The sequence below is a fragment of the Pavona decussata genome, unplaced genomic scaffold (genome assembly GCF_977016875.1).
Source record: "Pavona decussata unplaced genomic scaffold, jaPavDecu1.1 SCAFFOLD_98, whole genome shotgun sequence".
NCBI lineage: Eukaryota > Metazoa > Cnidaria > Anthozoa > Scleractinia > Agariciidae > Pavona > Pavona decussata.
The window spans coordinates 626,883-654,788 of record NW_028145514.1 but is presented as its reverse complement, the minus strand read 5'-3'; the positions used below and the strand labels follow the sequence as shown (position 1 = coordinate 654,788).

At 38.6% G+C, this 27,906-nt stretch overlaps 1 protein-coding gene and 2 long non-coding RNA genes across 3 annotated transcripts; 1 reads left to right on the top strand and 2 right to left on the bottom strand.

Moving 5' to 3' along the window:
- Positions 1–468: 468 nt before the first annotated feature.
- LOC146472504 (uncharacterized) lies at positions 469–5,898 on the bottom strand. The gene has a single exon (XM_085119210.1). The coding sequence runs from the start codon at positions 5,896–5,898 to the stop codon at positions 469–471; it is 5,430 nt and encodes a 1,809-aa protein (XP_084975336.1).
- Positions 5,899–23,095: 17,197 nt separating this feature from the next.
- LOC146472503 (uncharacterized) lies at positions 23,096–24,154 on the top strand. The gene is made up of 2 exons (XR_014866554.1): positions 23,096–23,302; positions 23,770–24,154. It is a non-coding gene; the product is annotated as an uncharacterized LOC146472503 (long non-coding RNA).
- Positions 23,600–25,067, bottom strand: LOC146472502 (uncharacterized). The gene is made up of 2 exons (XR_014866553.1): positions 24,912–25,067; positions 23,600–24,299 (listed from the first exon to the last, which is right to left on the bottom strand). It is a non-coding gene; the product is annotated as an uncharacterized LOC146472502 (long non-coding RNA).
- Positions 25,068–27,906: the final 2,839 nt, after the last annotated feature.

Below are 27,906 nucleotides of genomic sequence, written 5' to 3'. Positions count from 1 at the left end.
TTTCTAGTCTTGTTCCCCATGCAATAGTGCAGTTTCGATTCTCTTTGAATGTTATCAGTTGAGAGGCGTATCAGGAATTTTGATAACTATCAGGCCTCCAAGCCTACGATACAAACGATTAAAATCAAAACATTCCCCATGTTGTATTCGACCAAACTCTTTAATACTTGATAAACTCGAAGATTACATGATAACATTCCTTGAGAAAGAATTCCGCTATTTACGACGTACAAGATAAATTCCGCTACATTTAGAAGTAATAGTTCCAGAGTTCCTTCGAGAGTCACATTCAAAACAAGAATCTATCCGAGAAATCTGATACAAAATGATCACGTGCGAATTTGACTAGTTCCAGTCCCTACTCGTTTCCAACACACTCCCCCCTGATTGACGGAGTCAATCATAAGGCGAGACTGTAAAGATAACTCTTGAAACTCAGTCCAATGTTCAAAGTTTTAGATCTGAAAGTTAAGATGCAGTAACAACAATTGGAATATCTTCATCTCTGACTACACAAATGTTCCTTGCTCTGTCATACTGGACAGCTCCCATCTCAGCTGCTCCTTCATCAAACACATTAACTTCAAGAGGATAGAGCTTCTGAATTGGACGCTTGATGCAAATCCTGCGTAGAGATTTGTCTACTGTCGCCACTTCAGCGGAGCGAACAACGTTGTCTCTTCCTCGCAACAGCTTCTCTACTTTCCCCATTCTCCACTGCTGTCTAGGTGTTTTGTCTGCATATATGTGCACAAGGTCACCAATTTGAATGGTTCTTCTCGGTTCTCCCTTAAGTTTCTGATACTCTCTGATGCCAGTCAGGTATTCTTTCCTCCAACGATTTCTGAAGTGGGTGAGGAGACTCTCCAAATATCGTTCCCGTCGGGCTAGAGTGCTCAGAGGTACACTGGTAGCAGAAGGTTGCTCCAAGAGACGTCGACCAATTACGAGATGAGAAGGTGTTAGTGGAGCTTCTGACAACTCATTGTACACATAGGTTAATGGCCTGGAATTTAACACTCCTTCAGTTTCAATCAGGGCTGATTCCAATTCTTCATAACTAAGCTTTGCATTTCCCAGTACTTTCTTCAGACACCTTTTCACAAGTTTGACGCAGATTTCGAAAAACCCGCCCCACCAGCTCGCAGTGGGCACATTGAAATTCCAGTCAATGTTCTTGTTAAGAACGAACTTCTGAACTTCTGAATCTTTGAAAGTTTTCCCGTTATCTGAGATGAACAGGTTGGGTATCCCTCGTCTTCCAAAGAAACGTTTAAGCACTCTTAGAAATGACTTGGCGGTCAAATCGGGTGTGAGTTCAAGGTGCATAGCTCTGGTACTTGCACATGTAAATAGAGCAATGTAACACTTGAACATGTCTCCCTTGGACTGGTAGATATTCTTAACATAAAGGGGGCCAGCAAAGTCTACACCAACTTTGGAGAAGGCCAGATCATCTGAGACTCGAAATGAAGGTAATGGAGGAGGAGGTGGGCTACTGAAAGCTCTCCCTTGTATCTTCTTACATGTAATGCACTTAGAGAGTACATCCTTGACAGCTTGTCGTCCTTTGATTATCCAGAACTGTGACCGAGTTTCAGTGAGAGTTTCTCCAACCCCATTGTGTTTCACGTTTTCATGACTTTGTGCAATTACTAATCTTGTGAAGTGCTGCTTTCTCGGTAACAGGATTGGAAACTTGGCTGAGTATGGAAGTGAGGAATTCTGAATCCTTCCCTTGCATCGCAATACTCCATCTTCATCTTTAAAGACTCCTAACTGTTCCCAAGTCGAACTTGATCTCTCCCTTTCATCAAGTTTCCCTTGAACGTCTTTGTACCAGAGAATTTTTGCAGCATTCATTTCCTGTGAACTAACATTTGAATGCATTTCTGGAACTCTTTTAATCCGTCTGATGAACTTCAATACAAGGGCAGTTACTCTAATAAGCTTGCTGAGACTGCTAAATCTCTCTGGTTGGACAACTTCAGAGATGTTTTCAGAGGCTTGGACCAATACGGTCATTACTTGTGAGATTCCATCTGCATCTTCTTTCTTCAATTTCTTTGTAGTTTCTTCTGAGAGGGTGCCTTCATCAACAGGACAATTAGGTGGGCTTGGCCATTGATCCTTCTCCTTCTCTAGAAATGGTGCTCCTTTCCACCATAGATCATTGGAAACAAGATCGGAACTCTTAGTTCCTCGCGAGGCAATGTCACTTGGGTTAAGTTCAGAAGGGCAATATCCCCAATGTTCTTTACTCCAGAGACTTCGAATCTTTGTTACTCGATTCTGCACAAACTGCTTGAATTGTTTTGACTCTCCATGAATCCACCACCATACAATCTGAGAATCAATCCAATTGAACACAGAATCAACCTTGACGGTACAAGCCAATGCCTTGTACACAGCTGTCATCAGGTTTGCTAGAGTCAATGCTGCCATCAATTCCAATCTAGGAATTGTCTCTCCCTTCAAGGGTGCTACCCTAGTTTTAGAGGCTAACAGCTGCGAATAGCTGACATTAGAGGTTGTCACCCGAACATAGATGTTTGCACCATAAGCAATCTTACTCGCGTCTGCAAAACCGTGCAGTTGAATAGACTTGACATCTTCTGCTTCTATCCCAGCTAGGACACAGCGAGGTACACTGACCACTGAAACTCTCAACATGTCTTCTGCTACTTCTTTCCACTTTAAACAGGGCTCTTCTGGCAGGGCCTCATCCCAGCCAATCTTGAGCTGATATATCTCTTGAAACATACACTTCAAGGGCAACATAATTGGTGACAACAAGCCTAATGGATCATAAAATCGAGCAGTGATGCTCAACAGTTTCCGCTTTGTCAGTGTTCCATCCAATGCTTGTGTAGCAAAGGTTGCGAGATCAAACTTGAAGCTGTCTTCTATCCTATCCCATGGAACTCCCATCACTTTGATGAGGTCTTCTTCGAGAACACTAGACTTTGTCAAAGAAGGACTGGTTTCTGAAGGTGTCTGAGTTGATGATGACAGGTTAGCTTCCTCCTTCTCAATCAACTGATTTAGCTCTTCGCTGTTCGATGCCCATTTTCGCATGTTGAAACCTCCTTCTCTGAATCGCAACTTCAATTTTCCGTAAAGTTCGAAGCAGTCCTTTACCGAATCCTTTCCAGATGCAAAGTCATCCACATACAAAGCTCTGACAACAGTGTTCACAAAGTCTGGATCAATGTTCTCATACTTGCTTAAGTGATTTCTCAGGGTTACATTCAAAATGAACGGTGAACAGACAAGGCCAAACACAAGCCGTGTGAATCTAAGGATAATGACTTTCGGATTCGAGGAACTGATGTCACTTATCCACAAGAACCTTAACAAATTCCTCTGTTCAGGATTTACTTCAACATTTAAAAACGCTTTCTCCAAGTCACCAATCAATGCAACTCTGTGGAGACGAAATCGTAGGAGAATGTCAAAGATCAATGGTGTTAAGGCTGGACCAGGGAGCAGAAAGTCATTCAGAGTTGGTTCATTCTGAGATTTAGCACTAGCATCATACACTACTCGTAGTTTGGTAGTGGTTCTGTCTTCCTTCACGACTTCCTTATGAGGAATGTAATGCACAGTTCCTGGTATTACTTCTTGAACACGACTCTTGTCAACTAATTCTATAACACCAGAGTTCAGTTGGTCCTTAATGACATCATCATACTGTTGTAGAATGTCAGGCTTGGACTTCAATCTTGCTAATGAGGAGCTGCGGCGTTTCTGTGCTACCAAGTAGTTGTCTGGAATTGTAGGATGTTCTTCCTTAAAGGGAAGAGAAACTTCATAACGGCTACCACTGAACTTTACTTTGGCAAGATAATCTTCATAGAATTCTTCTTCTCTATTCTTCACTCCCAGAGTATCATAGTCCCAGAATTTGTTCAGTTCTTCTTTCAGAGAGACATCAACTGACTTTAAGTCTTCTTCAACTACTTGACACTCTGTCTTCATAACATGCGACATGTTAACACTTGATGAGCTCTGCAATGCACCTGCTATGTTAATAGGACCACTCAAAACATAACCCAGCCTTGTACGAACTGCTACAGGTCCATGCGACTCCCCCCGTACCACATGGTTCTGGACAATGGACCAGTAATAATCAGCACCAATCATAATATCTACTTCAAGATCTTCATCGCCACGGGAATAGTCAGCAAGGGGTAAGCCTTGTAGATGAGGGTAATTTTGCTGTGCAATCTCAATGGCCTGGTTGGCTATGGGTCCACAAATCAGTTCAACTTCATAAGCATTGACAAACACTTTCAACTGATCTTGGCATTCCAGTGCAAATTGAACAATGTCACATTTCTTCAACGAGGCTTCATTGTTTCCAAACGTTTTAATCAGAACAGTTTCACTTCCAAATGAGGGCAGGCCTAACTTGCTCCTCAACCGTGTACTTATGTAAGACCTTTGAGAACATGAATCAAATAAAACCCTGACATGGCAAGAATTTCCTCCATTAGGATTTCCAACCCTGGCTCTGGCAGTTTGCAGCAAAACAGAATTATTCTTAACATCTTGGGTGAAATACAAATTTGTACTCACAGTTTGTTCCTGATTGGTTCTTCTTGCCTGCGTGAATTGTGGTGAAGAGTTTTGCACGCCGCATAGCGATACATGATGTTTCCCGCCACAACGATAACATCTCGCTTGGCAATCTCGGCTCACATGACCACTCCTCAAACAACCAAAACATCGCCCCTTTTGGCGGAGAATTCTTTTCTTCGCTTCTGGCTCCGTAACAACAGCGCATCTCGCCGAAGGGTGCGGTCCACTGCAGAAAGTACACCACATTTCCTTATTTTGTTGAGGTCTGTCGTTGTATGAAACAAGTGTCGACGACGTGGGGGGTCTCTTGTTTTGACCGAACCGTAATTCATATCCAAACTCTCGCTTTTCCCTCATTTTCGACTGATCTGTCACTGGACCGAGAGCACACCTTTCTCGTATCTGTAACTCCTCTGCAAACGACTTTATTAATGTGTCGAGGTCCCACTCGTCGCTCATACCACGACTCAAAATCAAACGCAACTCTTGAGGAATTTTCGCCATGATTACTGGGGTTAGGAATGTTCCGTACGTGTCAATGGAAATTCCAATTCCTTGCAAACTTCGAACAGCCGACTCTGTTTTGTCCAACAATTGCCGCAGTTGTTTAAGATCACCAGTATCACTCACTTTTGGTAGCTGCATTAACATCTCGATGTGTTTAGATATGATAACTTGTTTGCTTCCGAACCGCTTGTTTAGGAGATCGACCGCATGGTTGTAATTTGAGCTTGTGAGAGGTAAACCAGAAATGGTTTCGGCTGCAGCGCCCTCCAATAATGATTTCAAATACTGAAATTTGTCGACTTCATTCAGATCCTCACTCGTGTGAATTGCAGATGAGAAGCTGTCCCAAAATGTTGTCCATTTTGTGGCATCCCCGGTAAACTTAGGTAACGTGAGCTTCGGTAGCTTTGCCTTGTTTTTGCCCTTCGCGCCATTTTGAGCAGGGAAAGATCCTTGCGGACTCGCCGATGGCAATGTCACCGTTTCTTCGACATCATTCGCTTCCTGCTTAGGAGACGACAAACATGAGGTTATCAATAAGATCGTTTCTTGTAACGACGCATTAAAATCGCAGCGCTCCAGGATTTCCTTTTCGATTGCGTCGGCTTGTAATAATTCTGCGATTTCTTGATCAAGCGATGCAATTTCCTTCTGATGTTTTTCCAGGTTAATCTTTTGCGATTTCAGCTTCAGTCGGACGCTTTCCACATCACCGTTGTTGATTAACTCCTTCACATCGTTCATAACTTTACGAACGTGAACTCTGAACCCTGAGCGCTCCAGAATTTTCTTTTTGACATCCGACATGGCGAAGGTTACAAAACACGCGCTCTGTTCTCCTTGCTTTCACTCCCGGGTCTCCGGCACCAAAATGTTGTATTCGACCAAACTCTTTAATACTTGATAAACTCGAAGATTACATGATAACATTCCTTGAGAAAGAATTCCGCTATTTACGACGTACAAGATAAATTCCGCTACATTTAGAAGTAATAGTTCCAGAGTTCCTTCGAGAGTCACATTCAAAACAAGAATCTATCCGAGAAATCTGATACAAAATGATCACGTGCGAATTTGACTAGTTCCAGTCCCTACTCGTTTCCAACACCCCACTATCTTCACAACATTATACGCCAGCCGTATCCACTTTTAGAACTTGCGGTGAAAGATACGTAATTCGTACTGTCATCGCTTCAGATCCCCTATGTTTTTGCTTTCCCTCCCTCACTATACCACACTCCCGCACCCTTCTAATTCTGTAGTTTAAAGAACCTCCACAGATTGAGCTCGATTTTACAAACCAAGATTGCGGAGATTGCGTACCGTTCGAGAATCCCACGGAATAATAGGGGTAATGTGAACAGACTAACCTGGCCTTTGTTTCCTAATTTGCACTCTGCACTCTTACCTTTTAAAAAAACGTATATTTACAAATGATGCTCCCTCCAATCAGGGAGCATCCGCATGTTCTACTGCTTCTCTGGGTTCTCTATCTCTCTCTGCTTGATCTCTGTCATTTATGCAGAGAAAATTCATTTCACTAATTGTATATCTCTTTTCTGTATATCAGTCATGTCAATTAAAAATTGTAAACAACATTTTTGAAAATTACAAAATGACTCACCCCGTATCTCCCACCTCTTGAATCGGGAGTCTTCGGCTCTCTTGAATAAGCCGCTGCTTAATCATCTTGATTCGATTGGTCTGAAAATGTTTAACATTTGTCAACATCAATATTAAACTCGTTGTAATCCGCAGATATGTCCATCAACTGCGCATTAAGCTACAGGTAAACTAAATTTAACTTTTCTCTGTTTTCTAAATAAACGTTAACCAGAATCATGTGCTCCCGGGCTGCAACAATCTTTACAGATTTGCGAAATACCAATTGGCTCATTTCGCTACCACTAAGCTTACGTACATTTCTTGTCTTTCCTTGGCTCTGCTCAAAGCTCTCTGTTACGGACCACACTCAGCTTACTCAGCTTTATGCGCGATTTATGCGTTCCTATTTCGCGCATGGGTGTGTTGAAGTCAGCTTTGATTGGCAGGTGGTCTTTGAACAATAAACTATTGTGACTCGGAGGAATTCTGGATATGAACGGCTCTCTAGTATTTTTTGGGGTATGTTGCATTGTAATACGATCGTTTTTACATGTCATGTAGGCTCACAATTTACTGCTTTCAGTTTTTCAGAAATGTGACTATCTACATATATCGGTTATCGAAAACTAAAAGGAATTAATTGTTCAATACATCTAAAACTACCGTGTTAGGATTTGTTAAAAATTCAACTATGGATTTCAAAAGTTGAACATGTGGCAATTTTTGGACTTTGCAGTTATGAATAATTGCAATAAACAAAGTTTTAAAACTAAAAAAAAGTACCGTTCTAGGATTCATGGCAATAAAATTATGAATTTTCAAAGTTAAAAATTGTATGCGATCAAATTGTGCTCGTTATGGTGAACATGCAGCGAATCGAAAACTCTGGCCTTTGTTTCCTAATTTGCACTCTGCACTCTTACCTTTCAGTAAAAAAAACGTATATTTACAACCGATGCTCCCTCTTATCAGGGAGCATCCTCATCGTGCTCTACTGCTCCGGCGTTGATCTCTGCTGGATCCCTGTCATTGATGCAGAGAAAATTCATCTCAGTAATTTGTATATCTCTTTTCTGTATCTCAGTCATGTCAATTAAAAATTGTAAACAACATTTTTTAAAATTACAAAATGACTCACCCTTCTCCATCTCCCTCTTCTTGAATCGGGAGTCTCTCTGGCTCTTCAATGAGCCGCTTCAGCAGCACTAAAAATAGTGCTGCTGCAACAAATATCATCTTCAAGTTCTTCGATTGTTCTGAAAATGGTTAACATTTGTCAACATCAATATTAAACGCGTTGTAATCCGCAGATATGTCTATCAACTGCGCATTAAGCTACGGGTAAACTACATTTAACTTTTCTCTGTTTTCTAAATAAACGTTAACAAGAATCATGTGTTCCCGGCCTGCAACAATCTTTACAGATTTGCGAAATACCAATTGGCTCATTTTGCTACCACTAAGCTTACGTACATTGCTTGTCTTTCTCCTGCACTCAAGTACCACACTCCACACTCTGCGTTATGTCTTTCATGCGCGATGTATGCGTTCCTATTTCGCACATGGGTGTGTTGAAGTCAACTTTGATTGGCAGGTGGTCTTTGAACAATAAACTATTGTGACTCGGAGGAATTCTGGATGTGATGAACGCATGGAAGATTATAATTGTCTTCAAGAAAAACAAGGAAAGAATTTGTTCTCATCCAGCAAGATCCTAGCAATACTGGATCGGTGCGCTGTGCAGTACAAACCAGCTTTGAACTCATACAGGTTACCCCTAGGATGATTGTTTACGAATTATTGCACCATTTCTGAGGGAGATAAGCATCGCAAATCATTTCTGCACATTTGCTTGTGAAGTTGGTATTCCTCCAAAAAAAAAAGCTCTGCCCACAGCTTTACTACATTCCGTTTGGATGTGCAATGTTATCTGCGATTCCTTTTGGTGGCCTTATTGCACTGAATTGTACTGTTTCTGTTGTAATTTCTGCCTACATGAATTCATGCATCGCGCAAGGAGATCCCTAATCCTGATGGATGCAAGTGGGAAAACAGCTTGAAAGGTTTGTAAAATTGACTTGTTCGAACAGTTTTTTTGCTGCTAGAAATCTTTCTTTTCCACATGAGAGCAGCAAAATCAGGAAAAGTAATTAATTACTGTCCATACAAACGGCTCTCTAGTATTTTTTGGGGTATGTTGCATTGTAATACGATCGTTTTTACATGTCATGTAGGCTCACAATTTACTGCTTTCAGTTTTTCAGAAATGTGACTATCTACATATATCGGTTATCGAAAACTAAAAGGAATTAATTGTTCAATACATCTAAAACTACCGTGTTAGGATTTGTTAAAAATTCAACTATGGATTTCAAAAGTTGAACATGTGGCAATTTTTGGACTTTGCAGTTATGAATAATTGCAATAAACAAAGTTTTAAAACTAAAAAAAAGTACCGTTCTAGGATTCATGGCAATAAAATTATGAATTTTCAAAGTTAAAAATTGTATGCGATCAAATTGTGCTCGTTATGGTGAACATGCAGCGAATCGAAAACTCTGGCCTTTGTTTCCTAATTTGCACTCTGCACTCTTACCTTTCAGTAAAAAAAACGTATATTTACAACCGATGCTCCCTCTTATCAGGGAGCATCCTCATCGTGCTCTACTGCTCCGGCGTTGATCTCTGCTGGATCCCTGTCATTGATGCAGAGAAAATTCATCTCAGTAATTTGTATATCTCTTTTCTGTATCTCAGTCATGTCAATTAAAAATTGTAAACAACATTTTTTAAAATTACAAAATGACTCACCCTTCTCCATCTCCCTCTTCTTGAATCGGGAGTCTCTCTGGCTCTTCAATGAGCCGCTTCAGCAGCACTAAAAATAGTGCTGCTGCAACAAATATCATCTTCAAGTTCTTCGATTGTTCTGAAAATGTTTAACATTTGTCAACATCAATATTAAACGCGTTGTAATCCGCAGATATGTCTATCAACTACGCATTAAGCTACGGGTAAACTACATTTAACTTTTCTCTGTTTTCTAAATAAACGTTAACAAGAATCATGTGTTCCCGGCCTGCAACAATCTTTACAGATTTGCGAAATACCAATTGGCTCATTTTGCTACCACTAAGCTTACGTACATTGCTTGTCTTTCTCCTGCACTCAAGTACCACACTCCACACTCTGCATTATGTCTTTCATGCGCGATGTATGCGTTCCTATTTCGCGCATGGGTGTGTTGAAGTCAACTTTGATTGGCAGGTGGTTTTTGAACAATAAACTATTGTGACTCGGAGGAATTCTGGATGTGATGAACGCATGGAAGATTATAATTGTCTTCAAGAAAAACAAGAAAAGAATTTGTTCTCATCTAGCAAGATCCTAGCAATACCGGATCGGTGCGCTGTGCAGTACAAACCAGCTTTGAACTCATACAGGTTACGCCTATGATGATTGTTTACAAATTGTTGCACCATTTCTGAGGGAGGTAAGCATCGCATATCATTTCAGGACATTTGCTTGTCAAGTTGGTATTCCTCCAAAAAAAAAGCTCTGCCCACAGCTTTACTACATTCCGTTTGGATGTGAAATTTTATCTGCGATTCTTTCTGGGCGCCTTATTGCACCGAATTGTACTGTTTCTGTTGTAATTTCTGCATACATGAATTGATGCATCGCGCAAGGAGATCCCTGGGGAAGATCCCTGATCCTGATGGATGCAAGTGGGAAAACAGCTTAAAAGGTTTGTAAAATTGACTTGTTCGAACAGCTTTTTGCTGCTAGAAATCTTTCTTTTCTACATGAGAGCAGCAAAATCAGGAAAAGTAATTAATTACTGTCCATACAAACGGCTCTCTAGTATTTTTTGAGGTATGTTGCATTGTAATACGATCGTTTTTACATGTCATGTAGGCTCACAATTTACTGCTTTCAGTTTTTCAGAAATGTGACTATCTACATATATCGGTTATCGAAAACTAAAAGGAATTAATTGTTCAATACATCTAAAACTACCGTGTTAGGATTTGTTAAAAATTCAACTATGGATTTCAAAAGTTGAACATGTGGCAATTTTTGGACTTTGCAGTTATGAATAATTGCAATAAACAAAGTTTTAAAACTAAAAAAAAGTACCGTTCTAGGATTCATGGCAATAAAATTATGAATTTTCAAAGTTAAAAATTGTATGCGATCAAATTGTGCTCGTTATGGTGAACATGCAGCGAATCGAAAACTCTGGCCTTTGTTTCCTAATTTGCACTCTGCACTCTTACCTTTCAGTAAAAAAAACGTATATTTACAACCGATGCTCCCTCTTATCAGGGAGCATCCTCATCGTGCTCTACTGCTCCGGCGTTGATCTCTGCTGGATCCCTGTCATTGATGCAGAGAAAATTCATCTCAGTAATTTGTATATCTCTTTTCTGTATCTCAGTCATGTCAATTAAAAATTGTAAACAACATTTTTTAAAATTACAAAATGACTCACCCTTCTCCATCTCCCTCTTCTTGAATCGGGAGTCTCTCTGGCTCTTCAATGAGCCGCTTCAGCAGCACTAAAAATAGTGCTGCTGCAACAAATATCATCTTCAAGTTCTTCGATTGTTCTGAAAATGTTTAACATTTGTCAACATCAATATTAAACGCGTTGTAATCCGCAGATATGTCTATCAACTGCGCATTAAGCTACGGGTAAACTACATTTAACTTTTCTCTGTTTTCTAAATAAACGTTAACAAGAATCATGTGTTCCCGGCCTGCAACAATCTTTACAGATTTGCGAAATACCAATTGGCTCATTTTGCTACCACTAAGCTTACGTACATTGCTTGTCTTTCTCCTGCACTCAAGTACTACACTCCACACTCTGCGTTATGTCTTTCATGCGCGCTGTATGCGTTCCTATTTCGCACATGGGTGTGTTGAAGTCAACTTTGATTGGCAGGTGGTCTTTGAACAATAAACTATTGTGACTCGGAGGAATTCTGGATGTGATGAACGCATGGAAGATTATAATTGTCTTCAAGAAAAACAAGAAAAGAATTTGTTCTCATCCAGCAAGATCCTAGCAATACTGGATCGGTGCGCTGTGCAGTACAAACCAGCTTTGAACTCAGACAGGTTACGCCTAGGATGATTGTTTACGAATTATTGCACCATTTCTGAGGGAGATAAGCATCGCATATCATTTCTGCACATTTGCTTGTGAAGTTGGTATTCCTCCAAAAAAAAAAGCTCTGCCCACACCTTTACTACATTCCGTTTGGATGTGCAATGTTATCTGCGATTCCTTTTGGTGGCCTTATTGCACTGAATTGTACTGTTTCTGTTGTAATTTCTGCATTATTGATGCATCGCGCAAGGAGATCCCTGGGGAAGATCCCTGATCCTGATGGATGCAAGTGGGAAAACAGCTTAAAAGGTTTGTAAAATTGACTTGTTCGAACAGCTTTTTGCTGCTAGAAATCTTTCTTTTCTACATGAGAGCAGCAAAATCAGGAAAAGTAATTAATTACTGTCCATACAAACGGCTCTCTAGTATTTTTTGAGGTATGTTGCATTGTAATACGATCGTTTTTACATGTCATGTAGGCTCACAATTTACTGCTTTCAGTTTTTCAGAAATGTGACTATCTACATATATCGGTTATCGAAAACTAAAAGGAATTAATTGTTCAATACATCTAAAACTACCGTGTTAGGATTTGTTAAAAATTCAACTATGGATTTCAAAAGTTGAACATGTGGCAATTTTTGGACTTTGCAGTTATGAATAATTGCAATAAACAAAGTTTTAAAACTAAAAAAAAGTACCGTTCTAGGATTCATGGCAATAAAATTATGAATTTTCAAAGTTAAAAATTGTATGCGATCAAATTGTGCTCGTTATGGTGAACATGCAGCGAATCGAAAACTCTGGCCTTTGTTTCCTAATTTGCACTCTGCACTCTTACCTTTCAGTAAAAAAAACGTATATTTACAACCGATGCTCCCTCTTATCAGGGAGCATCCTCATCGTGCTCTACTGCTCCGGCGTTGATCTCTGCTGGATCCCTGTCATTGATGCAGAGAAAATTCATCTCAGTAATTTGTATATCTCTTTTCTGTATCTCAGTCATGTCAATTAAAAATTGTAAACAACATTTTTTAAAATTACAAAATGACTCACCCTTCTCCATCTCCCTCTTCTTGAATCGGGAGTCTCTCTGGCTCTTCAATGAGCCGCTTCAGCAGCACTAAAAATAGTGCTGCTGCAACAAATATCATCTTCAAGTTCTTCGATTGTTCTGAAAATGTTTAACATTTGTCAACATCAATATTAAACGCGTTGTAATCCGCAGATATGTCTATCAACTGCGCATTAAGCTACGGGTAAACTACATTTAACTTTTCTCTGTTTTCTAAATAAACGTTAACAAGAATCATGTGTTCCCGGCCTGCAACAATCTTTACAGATTTGCGAAATACCAATTGGCTCATTTTGCTACCACTAAGCTTACGTACATTGCTTGTCTTTCTCCTGCACTCAAGTACTACACTCCACACTCTGCGTTATGTCTTTCATGCGCGCTGTATGCGTTCCTATTTCGCACATGGGTGTGTTGAAGTCAACTTTGATTGGCAGGTGGTCTTTGAACAATAAACTATTGTGACTCGGAGGAATTCTGGATGTGATGAACGCATGGAAGATTATAATTGTCTTCAAGAAAAACAAGAAAAGAATTTGTTCTCATCCAGCAAGATCCTAGCAATACTGGATCGGTGCGCTGTGCAGTACAAACCAGCTTTGAACTCAGACAGGTTACGCCTAGGATGATTGTTTACGAATTATTGCACCATTTCTGAGGGAGATAAGCATCGCATATCATTTCTGCACATTTGCTTGTGAAGTTGGTATTCCTCCAAAAAAAAAAGCTCTGCCCACACCTTTACTACATTCCGTTTGGATGTGCAATGTTATCTGCGATTCCTTTTGGTGGCCTTATTGCACTGAATTGTACTGTTTCTGTTGTAATTTCTGCATTATTGATGCATCGCGCAAGGAGATCCCTGGGGAAGATCCCTGATCCTGATGGATGCAAGTGGGAAAACAGCTTAAAAGGTTTGTAAAATTGACTTGTTCGAACAGCTTTTTGCTGCTAGAAATCTTTCTTTTCTACATGAGAGCAGCAAAATCAGGAAAAGTAATTAATTACTGTCCATACAAACGGCTCTCTAGTATTTTTTGAGGTATGTTGCATTGTAATACGATCGTTTTTACATGTCATGTAGGCTCACAATTTACTGCTTTCAGTTTTTCAGAAATGTGACTATCTACATATATCGGTTATCGAAAACTAAAAGGAATTAATTGTTCAATACATCTAAAACTACCGTGTTAGGATTTGTTAAAAATTCAACTATGGATTTCAAAAGTTGAACATGTGGCAATTTTTGGACTTTGCAGTTATGAATAATTGCAATAAACAAAGTTTTAAAACTAAAAAAAAGTACCGTTCTAGGATTCATGGCAATAAAATTATGAATTTTCAAAGTTAAAAATTGTATGCGATCAAATTGTGCTCGTTATGGTGAACATGCAGCGAATCGAAAACTCTGGCCTTTGTTTCCTAATTTGCACTCTGCACTCTTACCTTTCAGTAAAAAAAACGTATATTTACAACCGATGCTCCCTCTTATCAGGGAGCATCCTCATCGTGCTCTACTGCTCCGGCGTTGATCTCTGCTGGATCCCTGTCATTGATGCAGAGAAAATTCATCTCAGTAATTTGTATATCTCTTTTCTGTATCTCAGTCATGTCAATTAAAAATTGTAAACAACATTTTTTAAAATTACAAAATGACTCACCCTTCTCCATCTCCCTCTTCTTGAATCGGGAGTCTCTCTGGCTCTTCAATGAGCCGCTTCAGCAGCACTAAAAATAGTGCTGCTGCAACAAATATCATCTTCAAGTTCTTCGATTGTTCTGAAAATGTTTAACATTTGTCAACATCAATATTAAACGCGTTGTAATCCGCAGATATGTCTATCAACTACGCATTAAGCTACGGGTAAACTACATTTAACTTTTCTCTGTTTTCTAAATAAACGTTAACAAGAATCATGTGTTCCCGGCCTGCAACAATCTTTACAGATTTGCGAAATACCAATTGGCTCATTTTGCTACCACTAAGCTTACGTACATTGCTTGTCTTTCTCCTGCACTCAAGTACCACACTCCACACTCTGCATTATGTCTTTCATGCGCGATGTATGCGTTCCTATTTCGCGCATGGGTGTGTTGAAGTCAACTTTGATTGGCAGGTGGTTTTTGAACAATAAACTATTGTGACTCGGAGGAATTCTGGATGTGATGAACGCATGGAAGATTATAATTGTCTTCAAGAAAAACAAGAAAAGAATTTGTTCTCATCTAGCAAGATCCTAGCAATACCGGATCGGTGCGCTGTGCAGTACAAACCAGCTTTGAACTCATACAGGTTACGCCTATGATGATTGTTTACAAATTGTTGCACCATTTCTGAGGGAGGTAAGCATCGCATATCATTTCAGGACATTTGCTTGTCAAGTTGGTATTCCTCCAAAAAAAAAGCTCTGCCCACAGCTTTACTACATTCCGTTTGGATGTGAAATTTTATCTGCGATTCTTTCTGGGCGCCTTATTGCACCGAATTGTACTGTTTCTGTTGTAATTTCTGCATACATGAATTGATGCATCGCGCAAGGAGATCCCTGGGGAAGATCCCTGATCCTGATGGATGCAAGTGGGAAAACAGCTTAAAAGGTTTGTAAAATTGACTTGTTCGAACAGCTTTTTGCTGCTAGAAATCTTTCTTTTCTACATGAGAGCAGCAAAATCAGGAAAAGTAATTAATTACTGTCCATACAAACGGCTCTCTAGTATTTTTTGAGGTATGTTGCATTGTAATACGATCGTTTTTACATGTCATGTAGGCTCACAATTTACTGCTTTCAGTTTTTCAGAAATGTGACTATCTACATATATCGGTTATCGAAAACTAAAAGGAATTAATTGTTCAATACATCTAAAACTACCGTGTTAGGATTTGTTAAAAATTCAACTATGGATTTCAAAAGTTGAACATGTGGCAATTTTTGGACTTTGCAGTTATGAATAATTGCAATAAACAAAGTTTTAAAACTAAAAAAAAGTACCGTTCTAGGATTCATGGCAATAAAATTATGAATTTTCAAAGTTAAAAATTGTATGCGATCAAATTGTGCTCGTTATGGTGAACATGCAGCGAATCGAAAACTCTGGCCTTTGTTTCCTAATTTGCACTCTGCACTCTTACCTTTCAGTAAAAAAAACGTATATTTACAACCGATGCTCCCTCTTATCAGGGAGCATCCTCATCGTGCTCTACTGCTCCGGCGTTGATCTCTGCTGGATCCCTGTCATTGATGCAGAGAAAATTCATCTCAGTAATTTGTATATCTCTTTTCTGTATCTCAGTCATGTCAATTAAAAATTGTAAACAACATTTTTTAAAATTACAAAATGACTCACCCTTCTCCATCTCCCTCTTCTTGAATCGGGAGTCTCTCTGGCTCTTCAATGAGCCGCTTCAGCAGCACTAAAAATAGTGCTGCTGCAACAAATATCATCTTCAAGTTCTTCGATTGTTCTGAAAATGTTTAACATTTGTCAACATCAATATTAAACGCGTTGTAATCCGCAGATATGTCTATCAACTGCGCATTAAGCTACGGGTAAACTACATTTAACTTTTCTCTGTTTTCTAAATAAACGTTAACAAGAATCATGTGTTCCCGGCCTGCAACAATCTTTACAGATTTGCGAAATACCAATTGGCTCATTTTGCTACCACTAAGCTTACGTACATTGCTTGTCTTTCTCCTGCACTCAAGTACTACACTCCACACTCTGCGTTATGTCTTTCATGCGCGCTGTATGCGTTCCTATTTCGCACATGGGTGTGTTGAAGTCAACTTTGATTGGCAGGTGGTCTTTGAACAATAAACTATTGTGACTCGGAGGAATTCTGGATGTGATGAACGCATGGAAGATTATAATTGTCTTCAAGAAAAACAAGAAAAGAATTTGTTCTCATCCAGCAAGATCCTAGCAATACTGGATCGGTGCGCTGTGCAGTACAAACCAGCTTTGAACTCAGACAGGTTACGCCTAGGATGATTGTTTACGAATTATTGCACCATTTCTGAGGGAGATAAGCATCGCATATCATTTCTGCACATTTGCTTGTGAAGTTGGTATTCCTCCAAAAAAAAAAGCTCTGCCCACACCTTTACTACATTCCGTTTGGATGTGCAATGTTATCTGCGATTCCTTTTGGTGGCCTTATTGCACTGAATTGTACTGTTTCTGTTGTAATTTCTGCATTATTGATGCATCGCGCAAGGAGATCCCTGGGGAAGATCCCTGATCCTGATGGATGCAAGTGGGAAAACAGCTTAAAAGGTTTGTAAAATTGACTTGTTCGAACAGCTTTTTGCTGCTAGAAATCTTTCTTTTCTACATGAGAGCAGCAAAATCAGGAAAAGTAATTAATTACTGTCCATACAAACGGCTCTCTAGTATTTTTTGAGGTATGTTGCATTGTAATACGATCGTTTTTACATGTCATGTAGGCTCACAATTTACTGCTTTCAGTTTTTCAGAAATGTGACTATCTACATATATCGGTTATCGAAAACTAAAAGGAATTAATTGTTCAATACATCTAAAACTACCGTGTTAGGATTTGTTAAAAATTCAACTATGGATTTCAAAAGTTGAACATGTGGCAATTTTTGGACTTTGCAGTTATGAATAATTGCAATAAACAAAGTTTTAAAACTAAAAAAAAGTACCGTTCTAGGATTCATGGCAATAAAATTATGAATTTTCAAAGTTAAAAATTGTATGCGATCAAATTGTGCTCGTTATGGTGAACATGCAGCGAATCGAAAACTCTGGCCTTTGTTTCCTAATTTGCACTCTGCACTCTTACCTTTCAGTAAAAAAAACGTATATTTACAACCGATGCTCCCTCTTATCAGGGAGCATCCTCATCGTGCTCTACTGCTCCGGCGTTGATCTCTGCTGGATCCCTGTCATTGATGCAGAGAAAATTCATCTCAGTAATTTGTATATCTCTTTTCTGTATCTCAGTCATGTCAATTAAAAATTGTAAACAACATTTTTTAAAATTACAAAATGACTCACCCTTCTCCATCTCCCTCTTCTTGAATCGGGAGTCTCTCTGGCTCTTCAATGAGCCGCTTCAGCAGCACTAAAAATAGTGCTGCTGCAACAAATATCATCTTCAAGTTCTTCGATTGTTCTGAAAATGTTTAACATTTGTCAACATCAATATTAAACGCGTTGTAATCCGCAGATATGTCTATCAACTGCGCATTAAGCTACGGGTAAACTACATTTAACTTTTCTCTGTTTTCTAAATAAACGTTAACAAGAATCATGTGTTCCCGGCCTGCAACAATCTTTACAGATTTGCGAAATACCAATTGGCTCATTTTGCTACCACTAAGCTTACGTACATTGCTTGTCTTTCTCCTGCACTCAAGTACTACACTCCACACTCTGCGTTATGTCTTTCATGCGCGCTGTATGCGTTCCTATTTCGCACATGGGTGTGTTGAAGTCAACTTTGATTGGCAGGTGGTCTTTGAACAATAAACTATTGTGACTCGGAGGAATTCTGGATGTGATGAACGCATGGAAGATTATAATTGTCTTCAAGAAAAACAAGAAAAGAATTTGTTCTCATCCAGCAAGATCCTAGCAATACTGGATCGGTGCGCTGTGCAGTACAAACCAGCTTTGAACTCAGACAGGTTACGCCTAGGATGATTGTTTACGAATTATTGCACCATTTCTGAGGGAGATAAGCATCGCATATCATTTCTGCACATTTGCTTGTGAAGTTGGTATTCCTCCAAAAAAAAAAGCTCTGCCCACACCTTTACTACATTCCGTTTGGATGTGCAATGTTATCTGCGATTCCTTTTGGTGGCCTTATTGCACTGAATTGTACTGTTTCTGTTGTAATTTCTGCATTATTGATGCATCGCGCAAGGAGATCCCTGGGGAAGATCCCTGATCCTGATGGATGCAAGTGGGAAAACAGCTTAAAAGGTTTGTAAAATTGACTTGTTCGAACAGCTTTTTGCTGCTAGAAATCTTTCTTTTCTACATGAGAGCAGCAAAATCAGGAAAAGTAATTAATTACTGTCCATACAAACGGCTCTCTAGTATTTTTTGAGGTATGTTGCATTGTAATACGATCGTTTTTACATGTCATGTAGGCTCACAATTTACTGCTTTCAGTTTTTCAGAAATGTGACTATCTACATATATCGGTTATCGAAAACTAAAAGGAATTAATTGTTCAATACATCTAAAACTACCGTGTTAGGATTTGTTAAAAATTCAACTATGGATTTCAAAAGTTGAACATGTGGCAATTTTTGGACTTTGCAGTTATGAATAATTGCAATAAACAAAGTTTTAAAACTAAAAAAAAGTACCGTTCTAGGATTCATGGCAATAAAATTATGAATTTTCAAAGTTAAAAATTGTATGCGATCAAATTGTGCTCGTTATGGTGAACATGCAGCGAATCGAAAACTCTGGCCTTTGTTTCCTAATTTGCACTCTGCACTCTTACCTTTCAGTAAAAAAAACGTATATTTACAACCGATGCTCCCTCTTATCAGGGAGCATCCTCATCGTGCTCTACTGCTCCGGCGTTGATCTCTGCTGGATCCCTGTCATTGATGCAGAGAAAATTCATCTCAGTAATTTGTATATCTCTTTTCTGTATCTCAGTCATGTCAATTAAAAATTGTAAACAACATTTTTTAAAATTACAAAATGACTCACCCTTCTCCATCTCCCTCTTCTTGAATCGGGAGTCTCTCTGGCTCTTCAATGAGCCGCTTCAGCAGCACTAAAAATAGTGCTGCTGCAACAAATATCATCTTCAAGTTCTTCGATTGTTCTGAAAATGGTTAACATTTGTCAACATCAATATTAAACGCGTTGTAATCCGCAGATATGTCTATCAACTGCGCATTAAGCTACGGGTAAACTACATTTAACTTTTCTCTGTTTTCTAAATAAACGTTAACAAGAATCATGTGTTCCCGGCCTGCAACAATCTTTACAGATTTGCGAAATACCAATTGGCTCATTTTGCTACCACTAAGCTTACGTACATTGCTTGTCTTTCTCCTGCACTCAAGTACCACACTCCACACTCTGCGTTATGTCTTTCATGCGCGATGTATGCGTTCCTATTTCGCACATGGGTGTGTTGAAGTCAACTTTGATTGGCAGGTGGTCTTTGAACAATAAACTATTGTGACTCGGAGGAATTCTGGATGTGATGAACGCATGGAAGATTATAATTGTCTTCAAGAAAAACAAGAAAAGAATTTGTTCTCATCCAGCAAGATCCTAGCAATACTGGATCGGTGCGCTGTGCAGTACAAACCAGCTTTGAACTCAGACAGGTTACGCCTAGGATGATTGTTTACGAATTATTGCACCATTTCTGAGGGAGATAAGCATCGCATATCATTTCTGCACATTTGCTTGTGAAGTTGGTATTCCTCCAAAAAAAAAAAGCTCTGCCCACAGCTTTACTACATTCCGTTTGGATGTGCAATGTTATCTGCGATTCCTTTTGGTGGCCTTATTGCACTGAATTGTACTGTTTCTGTTGTAATTTCTGCCTACATGAATTCATGCATCGCGCAAGGAGATCCCTAATCCTGATGGATGCAAGTGGGAAAACAGCTTGAAAGGTTTGTAAAATTGACTTGTTCGAACAGTTTTTTTGCTGCTAGAAATCTTTCTTTTCCACATGAGAGCAGCAAAATCAGGAAAAGTAATTAATTACTGTCCATACAAACGGCTCTCTAGTATTTTTTTGGGTATGTTGCATTGTAATACGATCGTTTTTACATGTCATGTAGGCTCACAATTTACTGCTTTCAGTTTTTCAGAAATGTGACTATCTACATATATCGGTTATCGAAAACTAAAAGGAATTAATTGTTCAATACATCTAAAACTACCGTGTTAGGATTTGTTAAAAATTCAACTATGGATTTCAAAAGTTGAACATGTGGCAATTTTTGGACTTTGCAGTTATGAATAATTGCAATAAACAAAGTTTTAAAAATAAAAAAAAGTACCGTTCTAGGATTCATGGCAATAAAATTATGAATTTTCAAAGTTAAAAATTGTATGCGATCAAATTGTGCTCGTTATGGTGAACATGCAGCGAACGTTAACAAGTACTACACTCCACACTCTGCGTTATGTCTTTCATGCGTGATGTATGCGTTCCTATTTCGCGCATGGGTGTGTTGAATTTAACTTGTTCGAACAGCTTTTTGCTGCTAGAAATCTTTCTTTTCTACATGAGAGCAGCAAAATCAGGAAAAGTAATTAATTACTGTCCATACAAACGGCTCTCTAGTTTTTTTTTGGTGTATGTTGCATTGTAATACGATCGTTTTTACATATGTCATGTAGGCTCACAATTTACTGTGCTAACTTCAAGCCAGTAGGTTTGAGAACGTTTTACAAAGAAACTACTTAACTATCAATCTGCTACAAAAAATGTTTCACTTCATAGGCACTTTAGAGATTGTACATGGCGCTTGAATAGATTCTGTCACTAACAATTTACTCGCGTATTCTCAGACAAACATAATTAGATCCGTGCAGATACAAAAAAGAAACTAAACGCTTGCAAAAGAAACTAAACGCTTTCAGTTTTTCAGAAACGTTACTATCTACATATATTGGTTATCGAAAACTAAAAGGAATTAATTGTTCAATATATCTAAAACTACCGGGCTAGGAGATGTAAAAAAGGCAATTATGGATCTTCAAGAGTTGAACATGTGTCAATTTTTGGAGGGAAAGAAACGATAAAATTTACATTGCTTTGCAGTTATGAGTAATTGCAATAAATAAAGTTTTAAATATGGAAAAAAGTACCGTTCTCGGATTCGTGGCAAGAGAATTACGAATTTTCAAAGTTAACAATTGTATGCGATCAAATGGTGCTCGTTAGTGGGGAACATGCAGCGAATCGAAAACTCTACCGGATGTGCCAAGTTTACACTAATTTCATGAATTGAAATGTTTCGAGCGAAAAGAAATTCTTAATTTCTCTCTAGTTTCTTAGTTGGCCTTTATTTTCGTGCAAGAAACGTAATTTTTCTACAATCCAAGCCAAAGATATGATTTTTTTTAATGATTAGGTTACATCAGCATATTTTCACTCGAGCGCTAGGCTCTCTAGCGGAACTCGCATGAAATTAAACTCGCTTGCCTTTTTCTAGTTAGCTCAGAAAGTTACCTTAGCACTTTTGGGTAATCTTTTTTTCTTTATCAAATGCTGGAATGGAGATTATGGTGATTTCAGTATTCAACACGATACACAAGTTCGTCGCGTTTAAAGCTTACTTTTAATCCTCTGCACTTTTTATAACCACATGTGCGGGATTACTTCAAATGGGACATAGACGCCCTCGAATTTACTCTAAAAATTTATATTAGTGGTATAAATAAACTTTATAATATTAGTGAGGTTAGGCAATGTACATGACATAATTGCGTTACTTAATCTTTATAAAAAAAGTTTTCTCATTTTTATACTTTATAATATGTAGAGAGATATGATTTTTCAAAGATTCGGTTGCAAGGTTAAAAGGCTGAGTAGCGGAATCGCTTGCCTTTTTCGATGAAGAGAATTGTGTCAATTCAGGTAACTCAGAAAGTTCCCTTACCACTTTTCGTGCAAACTTTTTTCGTTCATATACTAGAATGGAGATTGCAGTATTTAAAACGTTCGTCTAAGTGCAGTATTTAAAACGATCGTAAGCTCGTCGCGTTTACCGCTTAATCTAGTTTTAATCCTCTGCTCTTTTGATAACCACGCAAAATTTAAGAGATCAGGACTGAAGCGTTCGCGATCGAGTAATGAGCGAGAGAAGTTTAGTTTCTGCTTGGTCTTTCGAGGGGAAAACACGGAGTGCATACTGCAAAAATCCCTTCCTCTTTGTGTAAATTTCCCTTAAGAGTATGATGTTGACAGATCTGTCAATACCTGTATGCCAAATTTCAGAGATCGAAGCCATGATTCTCTTTTTCAAATAAAGCATACAAGCTGATCAAAAATGCGGTGCAACGAATCACACTTTACAATGTTATGAAAATGTTGTGAAATTACATAATAATGCATTGAGTTGTCCCTCCACCACAGAAGGGTTTTCATATTGACAACCACTCCTCTAAAAATTCCAGATCATTCTGATTTCTCTTTCCATTGTTTTGTTTTATACAATTGAAATGTGATTTGCTTAGGGAGAGATTCCCATATAAAAATTACAGAGGTGGTCATCGTACCTTTTATTGTGTAGGAGTGGTCCCGCTTAGGGTGAATTTGTGACATGAACTTTTATTAAAATTGCAAATAATTGGTTTCTTTGCAGGGGTATAATTTTTAAGCCAAGCCCACAAGTGAGATTGTAGTACCTTTTAGGTACCAACTTGTATGGAAAGATATGGTAAGTCCAGTTGTTATCTACTACCAAACCCCACACCCCTTAGAGATGCAAATATTTTTATCCCACAATTTTTGTCACCTTCAAAACCTTTCTTATTTTGGTAAAATGCTCACTTCATATAAATTTAATCGCTCTTTTAATGGGATTCCGCAACTAATGGTACATACGTACTTTGCCCAAGGTTAACTCTCACAGTGGTTTCTGTAGTGTGAATCTATTGTCTGGTTATGACATTCAGCCAATGTGCTTAAGAGTTCAAAAATTTTAATGCATAATAAATGACCATAATAAATCACCCTCGCTGGTTGCAATGCTATAAGAGTATATACACATGTTACCTGACATCATTATGTAAATGCATTGTTAGTTGTTGCCTGAGAGAAAGCTCTCATTAATAATTAAAAGTATTTTAGTGTCAGTTATTATGTTGATATTTAATTAAGACATAACTTTTGTATATTAAACAGGACTGGAAGCAGAAAGCAGAGTAATACAGAGAGGACTTAGGGGACATTGGATTGCTTGATATGATGGAGTATACGACATGCAGAAAGTCCTTCGCCATGGACAAATACTGTACAAAAAAACGTAAAAGGATGCAAAAAAATGTGTTTGTCAAGATTGCAACAAAACCTTTTACAACGAGTCTAAATTGAAAAGGCACGCAAACAAAATTAAGCACATACAAGTGTGAAATGTGCAACAAGGTCTTTGCAGAAAGATGCAATCTTGAAAGACATGAGAAAACACACAAGTGAACTCTGCTGATAAGTTACCCTTTCTGATAGTTGTACATGTTTTTGCAATCATTTAAGGTTATCAATTATTAAAGTACATAAGGTTTGGATTTTCTTTGCTCGCTTGATTTCGAAGAGGCTCATAGTGAGAAAGAGGCAATGATTCTCCAATTGCAATCCAAGCCAAACTGGTGCTTGCAAGGACTCCCATATTCCAAACTTCACCACTGCACATTCCAACTGTCATGTCAACAGTATAACTGAAAAAAAAAAAAAGATGTTTATACATATGCTTAGGCTGTTAGGTGGTGTTATAAAAGTTTTACAGAGGTGAAACCCATCCTTGATTGGTTGCAGTTTTGGTACCTCTTAGGGAATTTAGCCTCGAGAGATAAACAGCGGGAGGTGCCAGTGTACGTTTAAGGGACTGCTGTTACAGAAACTATTCAACTGATTTTTATGACTAAAGCTATTTAAGTTATTTTTGGATTTGTCTCATTCACACAGGGAATTCACAACTCATCAATACAAGTGTACTACAGAAAACAGGATTTTGTTGCCTCCAAGGGGTTTTTTTCAATCTATGCAGCAAAATTGTGTGCATAACTAAGTACATGCAAGAAAGCAAAGCTAATGTTTCAAAAGCATTTGCAACGGTTTAAGTAGGGTTTCAAACCCCTTGAATGCAAGTTTTAAAACGCTTTCCAAAGGGATTTGTGGTGAAAAGGGTTTCAAAGGGTTTAAGTGACCTGAAATCTCCCCCAAATGCTTTCCTTTTTCTAATAAGGAATGCTAAGAGAAAGTACCATAAATCTAAATTTCCCCAGATAAATTTGAGGGAATATCACCATCTGCAGTGATTGTAGAGTTACCTTTCATTCCTTTGTGATAAGCTCCCAACTTTGGACATATTGTTGTTGAATTTATCCACTGTAGAAAGGAGCATACTGCACTCATTTGCACCTGGACTTTAAAACATGTACTACCATCCACCCTTTGTCCATGAACCGGTAGGCTTCGATGGAGCTGCCGCCATCTTGGTTTGTAAAATCGAGCGCGAACTGGGGAGAGTGTCTGAACTACAGAGGGGAGGGGAGCGGAGTTATGGGGGCGGCGGGAAAACACACTATACTAACAACCATTCCTAGTCCCCTTGGTTGTTTAGACACTATCCCCAGATAGCGCTCGCTTTTATAAACCAAGATGGCGGCGGTTACATAGAAGCTTACCGTACTGGTCGCGAGAATCCCACGGAAAAATAGGGGGAATGTAAACAGTATACTTGTTTACGAAAGGGAAAATTGGACAAGCCACACATACCATGTACCAAGCCCAAGCAAAACTGAACCAAATACACCTTCCCCCCCCCCCCCCCCCAAGGGTACATTAGTTGTTTTCCAAGGTGAAAAGGTGAAAAAATGCTTGGTGAAGGTGATGTCGATAAGATGAACGCTGATTGGTTTCGCGGGAAAAATATACGCTATGCGGAAATTTAGTACTATGACGCCCGCAGTAATGCGAGGCAGCGCACTTCTTTATTAGCCTAGCAACTCCGTAGCAACCTAAGCCAAAGCCTTTGTTTACGATTCATGACGCGAAGGGGCTTTGTGTTTAAACCAATCAAATTCACCCATTTTGACATATTTCATCATCCCACGAGTGAATATGGCGGATCAAGTATGCTTCCATCCGACAGCGATCGAAAACCGCGATCTTCTCCATAAAATCAGTGGAAAATTAGGCCAAATTTCGTACCAGGTTATGGGAAAATATGTCTACTTTGTTACTGGAGGGTTATAAAAACTGTAAGAATACAAGAAAAGCGAAGTTTTCAGGAAGTTACATCCATCGAGGACCCAAATCTGCGGTAAGTGTTGTACTAGAAATTTGTTTTGCGACGTGAAGCGAATCTTAATCCTCCTGGTGTTTCGTGCGAAATTCCGCCATCTTTAAATTGCAGTTATGTTCTGGATGTGGATTTGTCGCATTGGTGATTGAAAAAATTGAAAACCAAAAAAAGCGTGTTTGCGTTTTATTGCGTGGAATGGTGGAAATAAGGCCTAAGAACAAACATACTGCACTATTTTCAGATTTTATTAGCTCATAACCACAAATTGAGCTCAAACAATTCTTCAGAACTCGACGTGACTTAAAATAAACGATCACTCACAGGCGGAACACCTTCTCGAACTTCATTCAGTTTTTCTAGAAACAATTTCAGGCAATTTTATTTCAATTCAGAATTTACAGTAAATTTGAAGTAAATAATCATGGCTTTTCTCTTCGTCGCTTTTAAATACAGAATGGTGTGTACGTTTCTTTAAAACTGTTTTTTTTTTTCCACTCTACAGGTACTGAAGTACAATGCAACAGCAGTTACATATCAAACGATAAAATTCCGTTTTAAAACTGAGTAAAGCACTCCAGGTATTATTAGTTTTACTAGGGACCAGTTTCTTGAAAGACCCGGTAACTTATCAGGCACGATAAATATATTTTAACTTTTTTTTTTGGCCCGAGGGGGGCAAAATTTGAACGATCCAATCTTCAAAAGTTCAAATGCCCTGTGTTTGCTCGGGAAGGGGGAAGGGGGGATGTTGAAGTTTCGAGTTGATCTGTGCATTACACAGTTATTGCATGCTTGGCACTTGGCCAATGTTTTCATTGAGTTATAGGATTTAAAATTGACCTCTGTTAAAAACTTTTGTCACAACAACCATTTACCGAGCACGATAAGTTACCGGAAAAGGGCAGTAGGGGTTCCATTTATTTTCAATGTATTTTTTTAATTGCATTTGCATTGTAATAAATTATTGAGTACAAATAAAAATATAAACTCTCAACATTAAGAACTTTTTACTGAGCGCACTTTTGGCAAGACAGGAGTTGTGTTTGCTTTGTAGCATTTTTCTGTATAACGATTCCTCCTTATCACCATTCTATGATAAAAAAATAAAAAATGAGATTTAGGCATAGCACCTAGAATTTTCTTGAAACGCGAAGCCCAGATAAAAGTCTGTTCCGCAACAGGCATGTTTAGCTGAGGATACAGTTGTTTCAATTTATCGGGATTGAAGATTTCCTTGCATTTCGGATCTATTTGGTTTCTTATATGAAGCCGATCAATCACTTTGTTAACTTCTAGCCAGAGCTGTCGTAGGGTGCTTCCAGAGGCAATTTTTGCCTAGCAATTAACATTTTTTCTACATTGCACATGTTATCGTAACTCAACGTAAATTCAGACCACTTTGTAGGTGACGTGTCCTTTAAGCGTAGGTATAAGTAATGCACTGCCATCAGAAATGCTTGACTAGGAGATTCTGAACTGTGGAAGAAAGCATTATTTAGTTAACGTATGTGCTAGTGACCAAATTGTATTCCCACTCTCGACACAATAAACTAACACCCACTCCCACTAACCTCGGTTTTTTTATACATTTACCTGAGTGGCTTTCGCGTTTACAAACCATGATGGCAGCATTAAAATCTACCACTAGGGAGAATAAAACGGACAAAAGAGGGGGAATGTAAATATTCTAGTTAGCCTGCTAATCATACAGTATATACTATTCCTGGTATACAGTTCTCTGTAGGTATTGAGTAACAATTACTGCTGCAACCCATGCTACCGTGTTGGAATCATTCCTTACAAATTTGAAAGCAATAGGTTAAATTCTGCATGGGTGGAAGTATTATCATTTTTGGAAGTAGCTAGGTTGAAAATAGTATTGTAATATTCTGAAATTATGTTAATAATATCATTTCCTATTTAGAATGAGTTGGGCATAGTAAATATGCAGAAATGATTGCATATAATGTTATTGCTATTGAAGTTGGTAATTGTACAAATGAAGGGCTGCATGGGAA

Excerpts from the sequence above, each read along its gene's own strand:
- LOC146472504 (XM_085119210.1), bottom strand. The coding sequence starts at position 5,898 with ATGTCGGATGTCAAAAAGAAAATTCTGGAGCGCTCAGGGTTCAGAGTT.